Source organism: Pagrus pagrus (assembly GCF_965226575.1).
Source record: "Pagrus pagrus genome assembly, chromosome: 17".
Lineage (NCBI taxonomy): Eukaryota > Metazoa > Chordata > Actinopteri > Spariformes > Sparidae > Pagrus > Pagrus pagrus.
Genome location: NC_140201.1, coordinates 12,997,104 through 13,013,443, shown reverse-complemented (window position 1 = coordinate 13,013,443; position 16,340 = coordinate 12,997,104). Strand labels below are relative to the sequence as shown.

The 16,340-nt window shown below is 44.4% G+C and overlaps 1 protein-coding gene across 1 annotated transcript in view; it reads right to left on the bottom strand.

Moving 5' to 3' along the window:
- Window positions 1-12,893, bottom strand: part of jarid2b (jumonji and AT-rich interaction domain containing 2b) — a 109,063-nt gene extending 96,170 nt beyond the window's left edge. The window contains exon 1 of the mRNA XM_084380235.1: window positions 12,304-12,893. Coding sequence (XP_084236361.1) covers window positions 12,304-12,348 — 45 coding nt within the window. The 5' untranslated portion in view covers window positions 12,349-12,893. The remainder of the gene's footprint in view (window positions 1-12,303) is intronic.
- Between the last annotated feature and the right edge of the window lie 3,447 nt (window positions 12,894-16,340).

Sequence of the window (16,340 nt, the reverse complement as noted above, 5' to 3'; positions counted from 1 at the left end):
GTTTGACGGGATCCCAGACGATATTGAAAATGGCTGCGAGAAGATGTTCCAACTGCCAATCGACACATACTGCGCTTCATACTGAAGCACACTCAATTTACAATGCAGCACAACGGCTCATTTACAACTCACCTAGACCTCATAGTGCAACATCCAAAGCCTATTTTCTCTGTATTCTGCTGTGTCCAACATCTTAAGCCTTTTTAAAGCCTCTGTTGTGCGTGTGTGTGTGTTATTGTGTGTGTGTGTGTGTGTTGCTGTACGACTGCAGATTACACTGTAGCCAGAGAACGTTATGAAACAAAGCCAGGGCTTAGGCAAGGGAGTTCCTCTGCTTAGGGAGTTGTAGTGTTAGGCCCAGGAGTCCATTCCCTGGCACAACCACTGGCACAAAAAAAGACAAGAGGCAATTAAGAAATGATTTTCACCTCGCGGCTTGGGACAAAACCCCTCGTACCTCACCCCACCCCTCGATCCGCTCACTCATACTACTGCGCACAATGGCGAAGTCTCAGAGGCCTAAAGCGGGTCTGAGGGGGGGTACAGGGGACTGAGGGAAGGTGCGAGACGGCAAGAGAAGAGGGTGGTGAGACACGGTAAAGGAAAGCATTGGAACAGTCAGAGTAGATGGAGGCGGACTGGAAAGCAAAAGAGTGTGAGAAAGAGGTGAATAATGGCGTTGGTACAGTGGGGATGAGGAATGAAGGTGATTCATGAGGGGCGATTAGGAGGCGTCAGTGTAGCTAGCAACCCACAGAAAAGAGACTGAGAGAGAGACCCACACATGTACTATATTGCAGACTATCACTGGTAATTGACCTCAAAGGGAGCCCTGCACAGGAAGTGAAATAAATGAATTAAGGACAGAGAGGAAGCTCAAAAACGTCAAGCTCAAGCTGCATGTGTGCAGCAGGCCTAGGTGCATTATGAATGGAATGAATTGGTTTGTTACTGAGTCACTTGGTGAGCTGGTAGTCATCTAAGAATCAGATGAGTTAATTACTGGATAAATTCTGTCTGAGTCAGCCTTTCAAACAAATCCATTAACGATGTCGTCGGTGTTACGATACAGATAGATTGAGATCAGGTTTCTTACACGCTTTGTGTTGTCAAGTTGTTCTGAATTAGTTATCAACGATCAATCGTGCGATACGACAGACCTCAAAACTCTCCTTCAGTCACACATGCAGCCTGCCTCCCCGAAGTTGTGGCCAGTGCTTGATGTCAGTTGTTGTGCTCCTTCCTGGAAAGACTTGACATTTCATTCATGACTAGATTTTTCCAACCGTGTCTTCACATCACATTTATCTGTTTAATACGAGCATTTACACTGAGTTCAGTGGTAGAGTGGTGAAAAAAGAGGTTTTAATATCAGGGCATAAGGGACAACATATACTCCTTCACGATATATGTCTGACGCATGTGTGACAGGCCAATACTGACTAATGGTATCAGCCAATTGATTAATCGGTCAGGCGCTATTAATTCATGTAACTTGTGCCTTTAAAAGGGGTCAAAATGACCCAAAAGTAACTGTGGTGGTATCTAGCTATATATTACAGAGATGCACTCCAACAAAAAAATAAAAAGGCGCTGTGCTACTCAAAGCACCGGAGGTTTAAATCAGAAAAACTCTGCAGCAATGAGTATTGACAGGAACAGTGTCCCTGTTAACAGGCACAGTGTCCCCGTTACCCGAATACTCTTCAAACTTGCTGCGGACAGTTCTGTTTTAGACGATCACCCAGTGAAACCTCAGCAGATAAAAGTGAAACTGTCTGCACAGACATTTACCACAAAGGGTGGGTGAAAATTGTTTTGGGTGATATCTGGTGAACTGACACTTTATTGATAGTTAAGTTTCAAGTGGTTTGGTGCCGACTAACGTGTACAAGACGTTCAGACTCTGAGTTATAAATACAGCTCCTGCATTGAAGACATTATAATTACAGAGACATTGTTAAAATCAGTTACTGTGATGGAAAACAAAGCAGATCTACACTTGCTGCTGATGATTTCTTTTGTGACATTTGTTAGTATGTTTTGTTGATTCTGCTCTTTTATTCTGTGCGTGAATAAGACACATAATGCATTCACAGATCACCTCTCCGGCTCAGGAACACGACAGGAATTAAAGACAGAATTACAAACAACTGCCATATATGACTCAACGGTATGAGTAATATGAAATTCCACTCCTGATTTCACTGACTGAGCGGCGGGGGTGTTTTTGTCAAACTGAAAACGACTGTCGATAATGGTAAAGCAACTGATCTACTGTCAGGAAATTGTGAAAGCCTACTAGTTTCTTACTGAATAGACGTCACAACAGCTGGAGGATACGCGAAAGCTGGATGACTAAATGGGGAAGAGTTTGAGCAAAAATGCACATTTTCTATGCTCGGAAAGGGCAATACAAATGATTATCAAAAAAGGGTGTTTTTTCAAGGTACCTAAACCAAAACTGTTCAGTCTCAAAGCCTTTATCATTTCTACATTTTTTCATTTTACATGAGTGATTGTCTAGATAAAAACAAAAACAACACCAACAAGTTTATATTAAAAATTTAGATTTTTTTTTCAAGGATTATATTAAAATCAAGCGTATTCATAACCATGAAAACATATCTGATAAAATAAAATATTTCCCAAACATTCAAAACTTAATATGAACCCTTTTTTTCATTTATTTATGTTTTTAAGGGGGAAAAAAAGGGAGAGAGAGACAAACGGCAAATCAACTTCACTGGCCAAAATTTCCCTTCTCGGCTTCATTTTCTCCGTTTCACCGCTACGCGCTTGATTTCTCTGACTCACATGATTGCAAGACTGATCTAGCAACTTCCCCAGAAGGCAGCCAGGAACCAGATGCTCCAACAACAATCTAACTTTACTCTTCATCTCGCTCCACACCCTTGTGAGAGAGAGCTCTGAGACAAAGAGGAAGAGATGTTAGACTTGCTCAGAAACCTTGTCAGCGCGACAGTTTCTATAGAAACCTGGGGGTGGGTGGTATAAGTACCCCCCACCTCCCCAATCATACATGCCCATCACAAACAACAGAGGCATAGAGAAGACAGTAAAGCCGTCGGAGCGGGGGGGTGGGGGGTATACTGTCCAGTCACCATGGTAACTTCCAGCTACTTGGCTTACAAATTATGTTTACTCAGAGTTTGTTTCGATATTCTCTCAAGTGCTAACCAACACCTGCATTACTCATTTCAAATGTGTGAAAGTGAGCGTCAGGCTTGGATTCAACCAGTGGTTATCTCATTTCCTATCCACGTTCTCAAACAATTCAATCTAAAAACAGCAGAGGCCTGCGTCAGCCTCTGTGCTTTTTCTGGATACACTCCATATCGAGTTATTTTGACAGAGATCTGTACACAGGCCTCGCTTTTTACCACCGTCACTGTGGATATTCCACTTGAGATGGTGCCTAATTTGATTATTTCTATCCTCTTGGATTTCTTCTCCTTGACGATCACAGGTTGTGATTTCCAGGGCTGCCCGCCACCCCCCCACTCGGCCGGGCCTTGTGATGTTTGATCCAGGGCCAGGGGAGGCCGGCCAGACATTCAGCCCAGACTCTGGCGCCCTTCCCTCAGTGTACCCTGCACTCTAGCTCCCTGCTGTGAGGCCTGGAGGAAATCACGCAGCCGGGAGAATTATAAAAGCCCTCATCTATTGAGCAGAGGTTAAAAACGGGGGGGAACAATACCTTTGACTTACACTCTGCTTCTCTCTGTGGAAAGACTTAAAAAGCACCTACTGCTAAAAAAAAAAAAAAAAAATCAATAGGCAAAAAAAAGAATAGAAAAATCAATATCCCTGTACTGACTCTTGTCAGTTCATACTGTTTTTCATACAGCTTTTCATTTATGGGGAATAAGAATAAGAACAACCCCAAGGACATCCCCAGAGTGCATCACATAACAAGCTCACAATGAATACAATTTAATATAACAACAAATATAAACACTATAAATAACAGCAAAAAATAGACAAACACTTAAAGTGTGTCCGACAGCTCGTTAAATATAATTTTTGCAAAGGCATTAAAGCAAGGACAAGTCTTACCAAGTGCAAAACGACAACCCCAGAGGGCCAGATTATACGTGTGCACGCATGTTTATTGTGTCGGGGTGTCTGTGTGTGTGTTTGGCAGGGTGGTGATGGAGGGGGTTAATTCACACAGCTGTGTAAGATCAAACTGGAGAGGATTCCTAAGTTTCCTTTGTCAGACCAAGTCAAAACAAAACGGGTGGAAGAATGTGAGATGCCGACTGAGTGGGAGACCGAGGGAGCTGCAAAAACTGCCGACAACCTAATCGTGTCGCTACGCTGGCTGATCTTTCGAGCAAATGATTATCACATGTGAACACACGTACGCACTAAAATTAAGACGAGGGAGCAGATCCCGCCGCTCGAGCGTCGAGGCGGGGGGAAAATAAGGCCGCTACTTCTTCCGTCCCCTCTCCGGCGCTTTCCCACAGAAAGCTCCCGACGCCTCTTTCCTCTCTTTGTAGCTGCGCTGAGTTATAGAGCGAATGAGTTGAGAGGAAGGAGGAGGTGAGAGAGATAAAGTGGAACGGAGGGGGGGGGGGAGTAATGCGTTTCTCATGGTGGCTGGAGGAGGGGGTGTAGGATCGACGCAAACAGAATGTGTATGTGTTGACCTGCGAATCAAATAAATTGTTTATTCTGCCTCTTACAGCCCTAAGCCACCCACCACCTTCTTCTCATTCCTCCCGTTTTCTCACATGAGAGCTGACACAGGAACCGGCACATCCGACAACTCAGCAGCAACCGTGCTTCAGCATTACAACCTGCCCTTGTCCATCCTCCAAATACAGTTTGGCGGGCGGAATTGGTTCGAGTGAACGCCAGATGCAGTTAACACCTTTTCTGTAACCAGTCACTTTCCTCTAAATCACTCAAAAACCAAAAGATATCCTAACACTCTACCTTGACTCAATAAACTTTGTATAAAAGCCTCTTTGCACCTTCGCTACATCTACTCTTTTTCTTTTTCATCATTCAGCCAGGGCTGAGAAGTAGAGATTAGGCAGCAACAGTGGTCACCCAGCCACTGTGCTCCACTGGCTCATTACTCCCCTGGTTAGGGAGGGGAGGGAGGGGGCTGCCACCCTGAATTAAGGCCTCCCTCGCAAGGGGCCAAATGCTCGGCGAAAAGGGTTGCGTTCGAGAGCGCTTTAACGGAAGGGAGGTCACCGTTCCACAGCTAGCCATGCATGCTGGAGAGCCACAAATGACTGTCGTGAAAAAAGGGGGATAATGATAATTAAATATATTTAAAAAAAAAGAAAAAGTTAGCACAGGAAAATACCCTCATGAGAGATTAAATGGGAGAGCGATTCAGGGGCCAAGGCAGTGCCGTGCCAAAGAGGACCTGAATAGAGTGTCCAGTGGCTCGTTGGCACGAAGAAACAAACTGCTCCATCATAAAAAGAATGATTCATAGACGGCTGCACTCGGTTTGTGAGGTCGTAACGCGTAACAGGAAACAGTTATGAATGTACACTGAATGGTATTCCCGCACTGAAATCTGATGACAGAAAGTATGATCAGCACATATCATTTCCTTAAAGGTGCACTATGTAGATCTTCAATGACTGTTTTTATGTCTAAACAAACTGACCTTAAAAAGGATAATACAGTTTCACACGGTTCTACTTTAATATTTGGCGGACCCTGCCACCTTTCTAGTTTCAAACAGTGTTCTGGGGATCTTATTTTCCTCTGAGAACAGCTTGTTTATTAAGTTATGGAAAAAATAAACATTTCTGAGTTTTGAATTTCTTCTTCATCGAGAATTTCTGACTCGATGTTGCCTTCAGAGTCTTACTGGCACATGTTTGACAGTGAAACGGTGGTATTCCGGGCAGAAAGAGAGGGAGTACTGGAGGATCGATACTGACTGAGCCTCCGCTCTGTTGCTTCATCCCCCGAGGCTTAATTCACTGGATGTGTAAAGACGACGGTGTCACAATAGGGGATCAGATGGGATTGACCACAGGATGAAAATGTAAGGAGTGTTTATTAAACTGATGTAGCCGAGATGAAGAGTGGGGAGCGGGTTGAGCAGAGATCGGTCAAGAGGTTGTCTAGGAGATGTACATAATGGTCATTAAAAGCTAATGCCAGACTAAGCTACAATAGCTTGGTGATTCAAAAAAGGATGAAAAACAACCCTAATGCCTCCGATTTCAGCTCACGGAGCTTAAAGGGAAGCCGAGGGCTAAGCTGAAATTTGAGCTAGAAACAAAGGCACCTGAAGATTGTTTTGTGGGTTTTTCTAAAAAGATACTTATTGACAGATGCTTAAAGAAAGATACACCAAGCTTAAAAAAAACTGAGTCAATTATTTTCTTTTCATTCTACTATTACTGAATGTCCTTCATGGGCCCCCCTACAGCCTACAAGGCCAAACCAAAGACAAAGCTAAAGTGTTGATTCAGCTTCATAGGGATCCTGAACGGATAAGCTGTGGCAACCACTCACTCATTCACACACACATGCAACACACACGCACGGGTGAACACACACACACACACACACACACACACACACGCAAACACACACGAACACACACACACACACACACACACACACACACACACACACACAGCCTCTCAGGGCCTGACCAGCTGTCTCACTCCCCCCCATATCCATCCAAACCCACAGGAGCAGGAGGATATAAATCACTCGGCAGAATGAAGACGCGCACGGAGGGAGCGCACGTGGTCTACGTGACACACACACACACACACACACACTCACACATGCCCCCGCTTGCATTGGCTGTCCACCACTATGCTGAGTCCAACCATGCCTTGTGTCCAACGATTGGAGCATATGCTCTAAAACACACCTACACAGGCATAAGACAGATATAACAAAGACGGTCACGCCCAGTTTTACGTCATTTCTCTTAAAACATCGTACGCCGCCGATATCCACAACACCACGCATGGTTGGCATTAAAACCGGTTTCTCTCACCTACTGACTGCAGCTGCACACCTTAAGACCTTTGCCTCCGTGTATGTGTGAGAGAGAGAGGCGGAGATTGTGCTCAATGTCAACAGCTGATAAGAGAAAAGGTCATGTTGCATAACAGGAGTTTGTGCCGTGCGTGTGACATAATGCTGTAAAAAAAGAAGAAAAAAAAAAACAAATGCAAGAGAAGAAGAGGAAGGCAGAGACGGTAAAGAGGGAGTGTGGATTTACGCCGGAGAAAAGAGCTCAGTGGTGATGCATTTGGCTGCTGAGCATCCATCGCTGGTCCAAATTGAAGCCGGCAGCTCACAGAGCGCCTGTAATGATGCAGTAAACTCTCTGTTGGCAAAGCGGACTTTATTTAAAGGGGGAAAAAAAAAAAAACAGGGCTCCCTTCTCCTCATTTCAGCACAAACTTAATAAATACATAAATAAATAAGACCGAATTAAAAGAGGTCGGGTGAGCCAACTTCACTCCCTGAAATTATTTCTGGCAGCACTTGCCGAGTCGCCGGGCCCCACGAGAGGAGAGACGAGGCCAAAGGGACGAGCCTGCAGCGTGGGAAGGACTGCTTCCTCCCAGCTTTAAGCTGAACTCGGGCAATGTTCAATTACCTGACAATTGTCACTGAGACAAGAAGAGAAAATAATGCGTGCTCTGCGTCATGTTTTTCTGTTCCTTAGAAATGGTGTCAAGTATAGAATATGCTTCATGTTTTCACAAACTCCTGCTTTCCTTTCAGTTATTTTCCACTGTGTGTAAATTGCTGGCAATCTTCGTGAGGACTTTTTATATTATTGGCAGGTACTTTTATGCCATGCTGATACCGTTTGGCAACGTAATCAAAGTAGCCCCGCTCTGATCTTTCCCCATTGGTGAATAAAAACAATAAAGCTCTGTGATGTTATTTTTAAATGAAGTATCATCCTCTCTTTCCTTTTGTTCAAGGCTATCCCTGCTGCATCCTGCTGCTTTCAGACTCATCGCTTTACATTCATAAAAAAAAAAACTGTCTAGGAAAATGCACGTATGGAAAGCACTGTTATCTTTCACCTTAGCGCCTTTCACAGGTGCCACGTGGAGCGTAACCACAGTGAACGTGGTCAAATAAACAGGCAGTAAAAACGTCGCTTTTGCCACAGTACACTTTGGTTTGCCCCGGTATCCATAGTGATGGGGAGGTTGCAAAGTGAACCCTGCCATGTTGCACACGTGAGGAGAAGGGAGCTTATGAAAGAATAATTTGCATTGAAACATAAGGTTAAATGAAGCGCATTGAGGCTCAGGCACGGTGAAAAAACAACCCTGTGACCCTCTCTTCATGGTCCTACATGAGGCCCACATTTCATTTGGACAGCCCAAGAACGAGAGCGAGACAGAGACAGAGAGACAGGGAGATAAAGAGAGGAAAAGGAGGAGAGGAGGGGGGAGAGTCTGTGCCTTTGCACTCCCCACTCTGCCCCCGCTCTCTATTTTTGTTTCCTCTTTTTGTGCACGCTCAACGCACACACTCACAGTGCAATGGATTTTCAACTTGGCCCTCATCAGTTGTGCGCCTGATGAAACAAACACTGACAGCCTCTTTACATTTGTAAAGGCCCCTGCAGCAGCTGTGCTTGTCCCACACACACACATATACCACGCGTGCACACAAACACACACTCACACGCAACCTTTGAATCAGAGGCCTAGCCCCAGCTGGGGCCTACAGGAAGAGCAGACTCTGCACAAAATGGCCCTGGCTGCACTGAGCTGCACTCTGCCTTGCTCTCCTGCTATTCTCGCTTACACGCATTCACACACACACACACAGTATGTGTCATGTTTCGTTAGACAGAACAACACTGCCCCACATTAGCGCTTGCTACCTCAGTCATTACACGGCACCGGCCCTCAACCACCGTCTTGAAAAGTACCAAGAAATTAAGAAAATTAACCTAAAAAAAATCTTATTCTCTAATTAATCTTAATGAGCACAAAGAGAGAAAGTGTGTTTGCTTGCTCCTGCAGAGTCACTGAACCTGACATTAGTGACGAAGCATCTTCGGGGGAACAAACTGACAGGGCAATTTGGCTTTTCGTCTTGGTTGCATTCACATAGACGGCTATCAATTCTAGTAGAAAATGGTAATTGCCTTGTTTGCTTTTATTAAGGACTCATCCTCCTTTTCCAATCATTTTATGACTGATGAATTTTAATATCAGCCTCAGATAGTGGGTGTTTGTTGGGCGCAGAGGGTGGGGATGGAGGGGGTAACAACTCACACTCGTGTTTCAGGGGAAATGGTTAAGCCAAGCATGTATAATTGTCTTACGCTAATTAAGGGGGGTATGAGCGGGGGGAGGGGTGGATCAGTAAGGGGCCAAGAGTCCTGTCTCAAAGCCTGGGTTGGGGGGGAGGCATCTGGACTCCTCCAGGTTGTTGTAGACATGCACGTTTTGTGAGCCTTATTTGGTCCGGGTCTGGACTTTCTGCATTAACTGCAGCTGCTGAAAACACATGACAGATGTGACGCACATGCATAGGACAGAGACATGCATGCTGCATCATGCAGCCGCACAGACAAGCCCTTTCCTCAATCCTGTCGAAGAACAAAATAAATATAGATGTTCTAATTTTAGGGAGCCACAGTTGGGCATCGTCTGGCTTAATTTTAAACAGGGGCTTTTGTTTCAGTTAGTCATCAATCCTCTGGCACATCCTGTTTCCTCAAACAGCATCACAGAATCCTAAACTTTGTTTTCTCTGCAATATCGAGCCCACTGTTTCGACACATAGCAATTAAAGTAGGGTTAAGTTATATTTTAATGTAACTGAATCTGCTTGGTCACTGGACGGGTAAAGTCAGCGTCATGATTCAGAATTCAAAAAGTCAGCTCCGAGTTGACCGACGGTTTGTTTATTCAGTCAGAAAAAGAAGATATTTTGTTTATTTAGGATATTAAAAAAAAAAAAGATCTCTCTCTTCTGATTAAAATGTCTTTCCCAAAAATGCAGTGCACCTTTAAATATCTGTCTGTCTTCTGGGCTCTTCCAACAAATAAAGCTTCATGCTGACACATCTCATCAGATTGTTTTACTGGCGATGTTGGCGTGTGAGAAATGTACGTCGCCATAAGAGGATGTACAGATGTGTTTGAATGACATCATTCTTGTTTTTTTTTTTACAGAGGGGATTTTCTCCCTCCTGCACGAGACAATAGTATGCACTGTCTGGATTTTAGACACCAAAAGTGATCAATTACATCTATCTCACATCTATTTGGTCACACATTTACCAGGATATTATGAGGCAGAAACCACGAGGACACAAAAAAGCCATTCAGACTATTATTAGCAGAAACACTATGCCTATGCTTTAATTGATTTCACATGACGTGCATTTAATTCTCTATATCTGAGACACAGAAAATCCCCCAGTAGATTTACGCCGCATGAACAGCACTCTGTGTTTTTTCTCTTAATTGCTCCCACAAACCTGTTGCTCAGTTTGACCCTTTCTGCTATATGTACTTTCACCACAAAATAAAGTCACACATGAGTCTGCTTTCGTTTGTGTGTGTGTGTGCACTCGGAAACCAAAGTGTGTGCATGACTTTTTTAAAGACACTCCACGTGTTGTTTGGATTGGACTGGGTTGAGGGGGGGTGGGAAGGAGAAAAAGAGGAGGAGGAGGAGGTGGTGGTGGTGCTGGGGGGGTGGAGAGATTTAGATCTGCTGCTGACTCCAGCTTCAGAGCATTAACAGACATGATATGCCTCGTGCAATTAAACGCAACAATGTGTGCGTGAAAGCGCGTGACGGCGATTCTGGAAATGCATCAAACAAGTGCAACAAACTTTAAAGCTGCACACACACACACACACACACAGAGGCCGGGCCGGCGTGTAGTCATCATGAAAAAACGATACATGGTAACTTCGTGGAGTGATATGCAGGAGACGTTCACACTTCACCAGATTAAAAAGTCTTTGTGTTTTTCATTCACGGGGGGGAGACACAAGCACGGGGCATTCATTTTAAACCCCCCAGACTAACCAACTATCTCATCTCGCAGCCCCTTCCCCATAAATTCACCAGTGTTACTTGCAGAAAGAAAATGGTTGCTTCTTGCTATCGCTTCATACATGAGCCTCTGCAATGCGACTGAACACAGCCTCTTTAAAAAAAAAGAAAAAAAAAAAAAAAGGAGGACTGGCTCGCACTTGAAACGCCGTGCTCAAACCGCACACACCGCCTAATGTGCGGTTTTAATGTGGATTCGGTAGCGAGGGGGGACGAGACCCAAACGCTTGTAAGCTAATCCCCCCGGTAGTATTGCAAAAAAAAAAAAAAAAATGGAGTTATCTCTGCGGGCTGCTGCAATATCTGCTCGCTCACAGAGGTCACACGGGAGACCTGCGAAATGACTGTGACCCTGGCGGACTCGTCCATTAAAAACTGCTCGCGGAGACAACCGCATAACAACAAGCCCCGCAACGTTCAAGTGCTCGGAAATTGGACGAATATGCTGAATTGCGTGACCCCCTTTTCCCCCCTCCTGCTCTGCCTCACTGTTTATGGAGAGTGTTAAAGAGCCACAACAGTCCGCGAAACATGTCGCTGCCCTACATTACAGACGTTAACTCCATACGTAAAAAAGGGACGGCGTCACATTGAGGGAGGTGGGAAGCTTTGAGACAAAAATGCTCAGCATGGGACGAAATGGTAGCCGAAATAGCTGAGCCATGGCCGACGAGGCTTGTCTTCGCGGCTGTAGCACTAGGAAGGAACAGGGGGCAGCGAACAAAAGCCCTGTTTTCTGGAGACACTTTGCCAAGTGCTTTAAATTTAAAAAGCCCTTTATAGCTTTATCACGTAGCCAGGGCGCACCGTGCATCCCCACCATCACGCGTTCAAAACGGGTCAAAAAAAAAAAAAACCCCGAGCGAAGCAGTCTCCCCTCCTCCTCCTCCTCCATAAGCACCCGATGTTCAGATAGCCTCAAACATGTCTGATGTCGAAGAAACGCTGCAACACAGACAGCGAATAAACATTGCTGTCTCTTTAAATAAAAGCGCCTGTAATTGTTAACACGTTGAGGGTAACTTACAACCCTCCGTACCCTTTAAAGGATATCTGGCCCGAATGGCAACACAAGCTCTTCGCCTGATGGTAACCTTCACAGCCCGTGATGAAAGTTTATGCATTTTCATCGAGGCGAGCGAGGCAAACTTGAATAGAGCCACCCGCGCTAGAGAGCAAATTAAGGCAAATAAAAGAAGGTGTGTTTGTACTTACGTATTTCTTCTGAATGATATTCCTCTTAGGTCTTTCCTTGCTCATTATGCAATCCCCAAAAATGTTTGGCTATAGAGAGAATGGCCACATGAATTTCTTTCTTTGACTCTCGCCTCTCCCGGAGCACCACCAAATGACGATTTTTAAATCCCCGGCTCTGTGAAGGGAAAAGCTCGCTGGGCTTTTTTTTTTTGCAGAATCCTCCTTCGGTTTGTTTCCCCCCCCCCAACACACACACACACCTTAAACTATTCGGCTGATAAATCCCAAAAAATTCAAGGGTCGACGACGGAGAGAGACGGACCGGAGCCAAACTCACTCGGGGATAACATAGTCAAAACAAATGCACAACAATAAGTTCCATTCGCCAAAACAGCTCGGCTTCTCGTCTCTGCGCACTCGCTCCCGGCTCTTTTCAAATACATGAATATGCTTGAGGTTGATCGTCAGCGGAGTTACATCTTGATCCGAGGTGACGACACGACGAGGAATTAATAAATAAAAATTAAAAAATAAAACGTTAGGTGTCACGTCTTTCTCTTTTTCTTTTTTTTCTTCTCTCTAGCTGGAGCCTGCGATCGACGAGAGAGCTCTCCAGCGGCACTGCTCTACTGACTGAGAGCAGCTCCTTTCTTCCCCAGCTTCAGCCTCTCAGCCTATCACGTCCTCCACCATTCAGCGGCAACTTCAAAATGTCCCTGAGACAGCCCTCCACGCCAAACACTGCCAAATAGTCCTTTGCCCTACTCTTTCGCGGACATATAGCGCGTTTGTGGTGAGCGCATCAGGCAGTTTATGGTGATCTGACGCCAAATGGTGCGTTCAAGTCCTCTGATATAGGTTTTGAGGCTTCATGCGTCTGCAAGGAGACAAGTGAGTTTACACTTCCCTATTGCTGGTAGCGTTTTAAATCATGTGTTAGCGTTATATCTCCATGGGGATGAGGTGGCTGTGGACTAAACTAAATGATAAGTGGCATTGGATTGATATTTGCTTTAATTTCCTCATGATCTTATGAGGAGTGATGATGTTTCTGATATAAAGCTGCAACGATTTGTTGAAAATTAATCGTCAACTGTGATTTTTCAAGCACATTTGCTGCTACCAGATTCTTAAAAGCCGCTTTCATTTGCCGTGTATGAGAGTAAATGTAAATGTTTTTGGTTTAAGGACTGGTGCTTGGACAAAAGAAGCAATTTGGAGACGTCGCTTTGCATGAGATGAGCATTTTTGCCCAGTTTCGTAGAGAAAACGATCAAATAATCAACCAAATGAATCCATAAATAATCTTTAGTTGTGCTCCTTTACTTATCTTATAGCAAAATGCTCATGTTTCAGGCCAAAAGAGGAGTTCTCAGAAGATGCTAGGGGACAAAAAAGTAGTAATGGTTCCCAAATTTGTATGTAAATGACATACACCCCCGACCCCTACTCTCCACACCAACCCCCCACAAAGTTAAACATTAGAGCGAAGATTTGCATCGGGTGCTTTCAGGAAACATCCATGTGAGAAAGCTGTCGGGGGTTTAGTGTTGAATGCTCAACTCTAGTTGAGGTGTTAAAGAGCTGAGAGGATGAAGTGCGTTACTGCTATAAAATAAACAAGCGCTTACCTGTAAAACAGAGTTTTCCGTGTCGACCCCTCAGCTTAGACACACGTCTCCGACCGCTCTTCTTCCATTGATCTGATCAACTGTCCAACCACGTCCAGCATGGAAAACAAATTTGGTGCACATTTTCAGATTATCTGTCCACATTCAAAGCTTCCACCAAAAACTTTTGAGAAAATGTGCGTGTGTGTATCTGGACTCATGTATATTTGTTCAGGTAATATTCATACTTTTGTGTTATCCTCTCTGCTATGACTGTTAACTGACTGGGTGTCCTCATCCCCCTCACTAGAAGTGGGCTCGCTGTGTCATTATTCTAATATACTGAGTGGGAAGGTTGCTCCATGAACTCAGGAGGTAGGTAAGAGTGATGTGTGAATGTGTGTGTGTGTGTTATACAAATACACAGATACAGTTGTCCTCTTGTCTCCAACGTACAACTTCCGATGGGCGCTTCAACTGTAGAATCGTGTTTCTTGGTAAACTGTAAAATATTTAAGCTTTTAACTCATTATTGGGCTCTGACCTGGATTGTTTAACAAAAAACCTGCACTTGCGCTGTCAGTTGTTCCAAATATCTCAACAACTATTAGATTGGCATGATTGTTCCCATGCTGTTTGTGGTCTCCAGTGGATGACTCCTTCTGAATTTGGTGATCGCCTACTCTTTTTCTAATGCGCTCAAGAGGTTGGCATCCTTTCAATCTCAACATCGTGCTTGATGGATTGCCACAACATTTTGTCATTCATGGGCTCACCAGAGGATGAACCCCACTGACTTTGGTGACCTTGGTTTCCTGTAGCGCCAACATGGAGTTAAAATTTGTGATTTTTAGTGAAATGTCTTCATACCTACTGGATGGATTGTTGTTAAGCTCGTTACAAATATTTCTGTAGCCTTCAGGATGAACGGTATTAGCTTCGAAAGTCCTTTAACTTTCCAACTAGCGCCTCGTCACGTCAAAATTTTAATTCATCCAATACTTTTTATGACCAACCTGCAGGAAACATGCAAACACACTAAACCAAGATGGTGGACGTGATTAACATTATGCTTTTAACGTCATTGTTAGCATTCTTACTTTGACACTGTTTTGCCTCACAGAGACAGTAACATGGGTGTAGACTCATTGTCCTTTTAACCATTAAAGTGAAAATGTGTCACTTTTCTTTTAGCAATGTTTTTTTCTTCTTGATAACATTTTTTAATAAGCTGGTCTGATCAAGGATTCACTAGCCCTAACAAGTAAAGGCAAGTTTGAGCTTCCATGTCATCTGAGTGGACCGAAGATGAAGGCTAACCGCTGTGTCGTCTCAGGTCGGCCAAAAAGCTTGAATACACCACAAGGACTACAACTGACATCCAGCTAGCTTATACATTGCGCTTGCGTGAGAAGACAATAACTCTCTGAACACCGGTTAATGAAGCCGCGCTAAATGGGTGAAATTATGGATACTGCAGGGACAGGCTAGAGGGGCCCTTTCTTTTTCTGCCAAACAGCTGCTGACAAGGGCCAACTTGTGCCACCGGTGCAGGACACACCACAACAACTACGGCCACAGACTTTCACCAATCATCAGCCTGGTGTGTCAGAACCGTTACCTAGATATCTTAGCACTGTGGGAGTCGTCCGGTTTACAGGTATGATCAAGAAATCAGAATCAGCCTCTCCCTGAAGCCCTGAAAGCTGGTCTACAACCAGTCACTAACATCACTGTGCAATCATGCTGATTTCATTATCATTCATGTAACGAGGAAGAGCTATCGATCCCGCTTCTGTGTTTGATGTAGATTTAGCATAGCGCACCAAATGATCAAAGCACCAAACTTACCCATGAATGCATGAACAAAGACACCAAATCAATAGCTGACAGGTCAATAATTCTAAGCGTGGCTTGCGGATGACATGATATTTATGTAGCCCCCCATTCAGTCACGCTGTATGTAAAATATAAACAGAAAAAATGGAGCATTAGTAAGAATTAGAAATTATACAGTATGAATAGATGCATGAGTGTGAGGATTTATTGGTATATGATTTAAATAAACGCTGCTCGCATGCATGTTTTCTGTTAGTGAAATACGTCCTTATCCTTTATTTTCAGGAAAATCCCTGAAAAAGCACAGTTTGAATCTTTACAGCACCTCCGTCTGTGGACATAATATTCTTTTACCTGCCAAATCAATGATGTCTTGTCCCTTGACAGCGTCAGAGCCGAGCAGGCTATTTTGAGACGAGGCTGTGGAACACGCTGCCTTTAGCCCCCATCACCCTGCACTCTCAGGGGGGTTTACCAGGGTCCTCTGCCCTGCTGGTGCTGACATTTAGGCCCACATGAATCAATGAGACAAGCTGTGGAGGGATGCCTGAATTTCACAGCGATCCCCCTCGCAGTTCACATTTAGCTTTAACGCCGTGTACATGC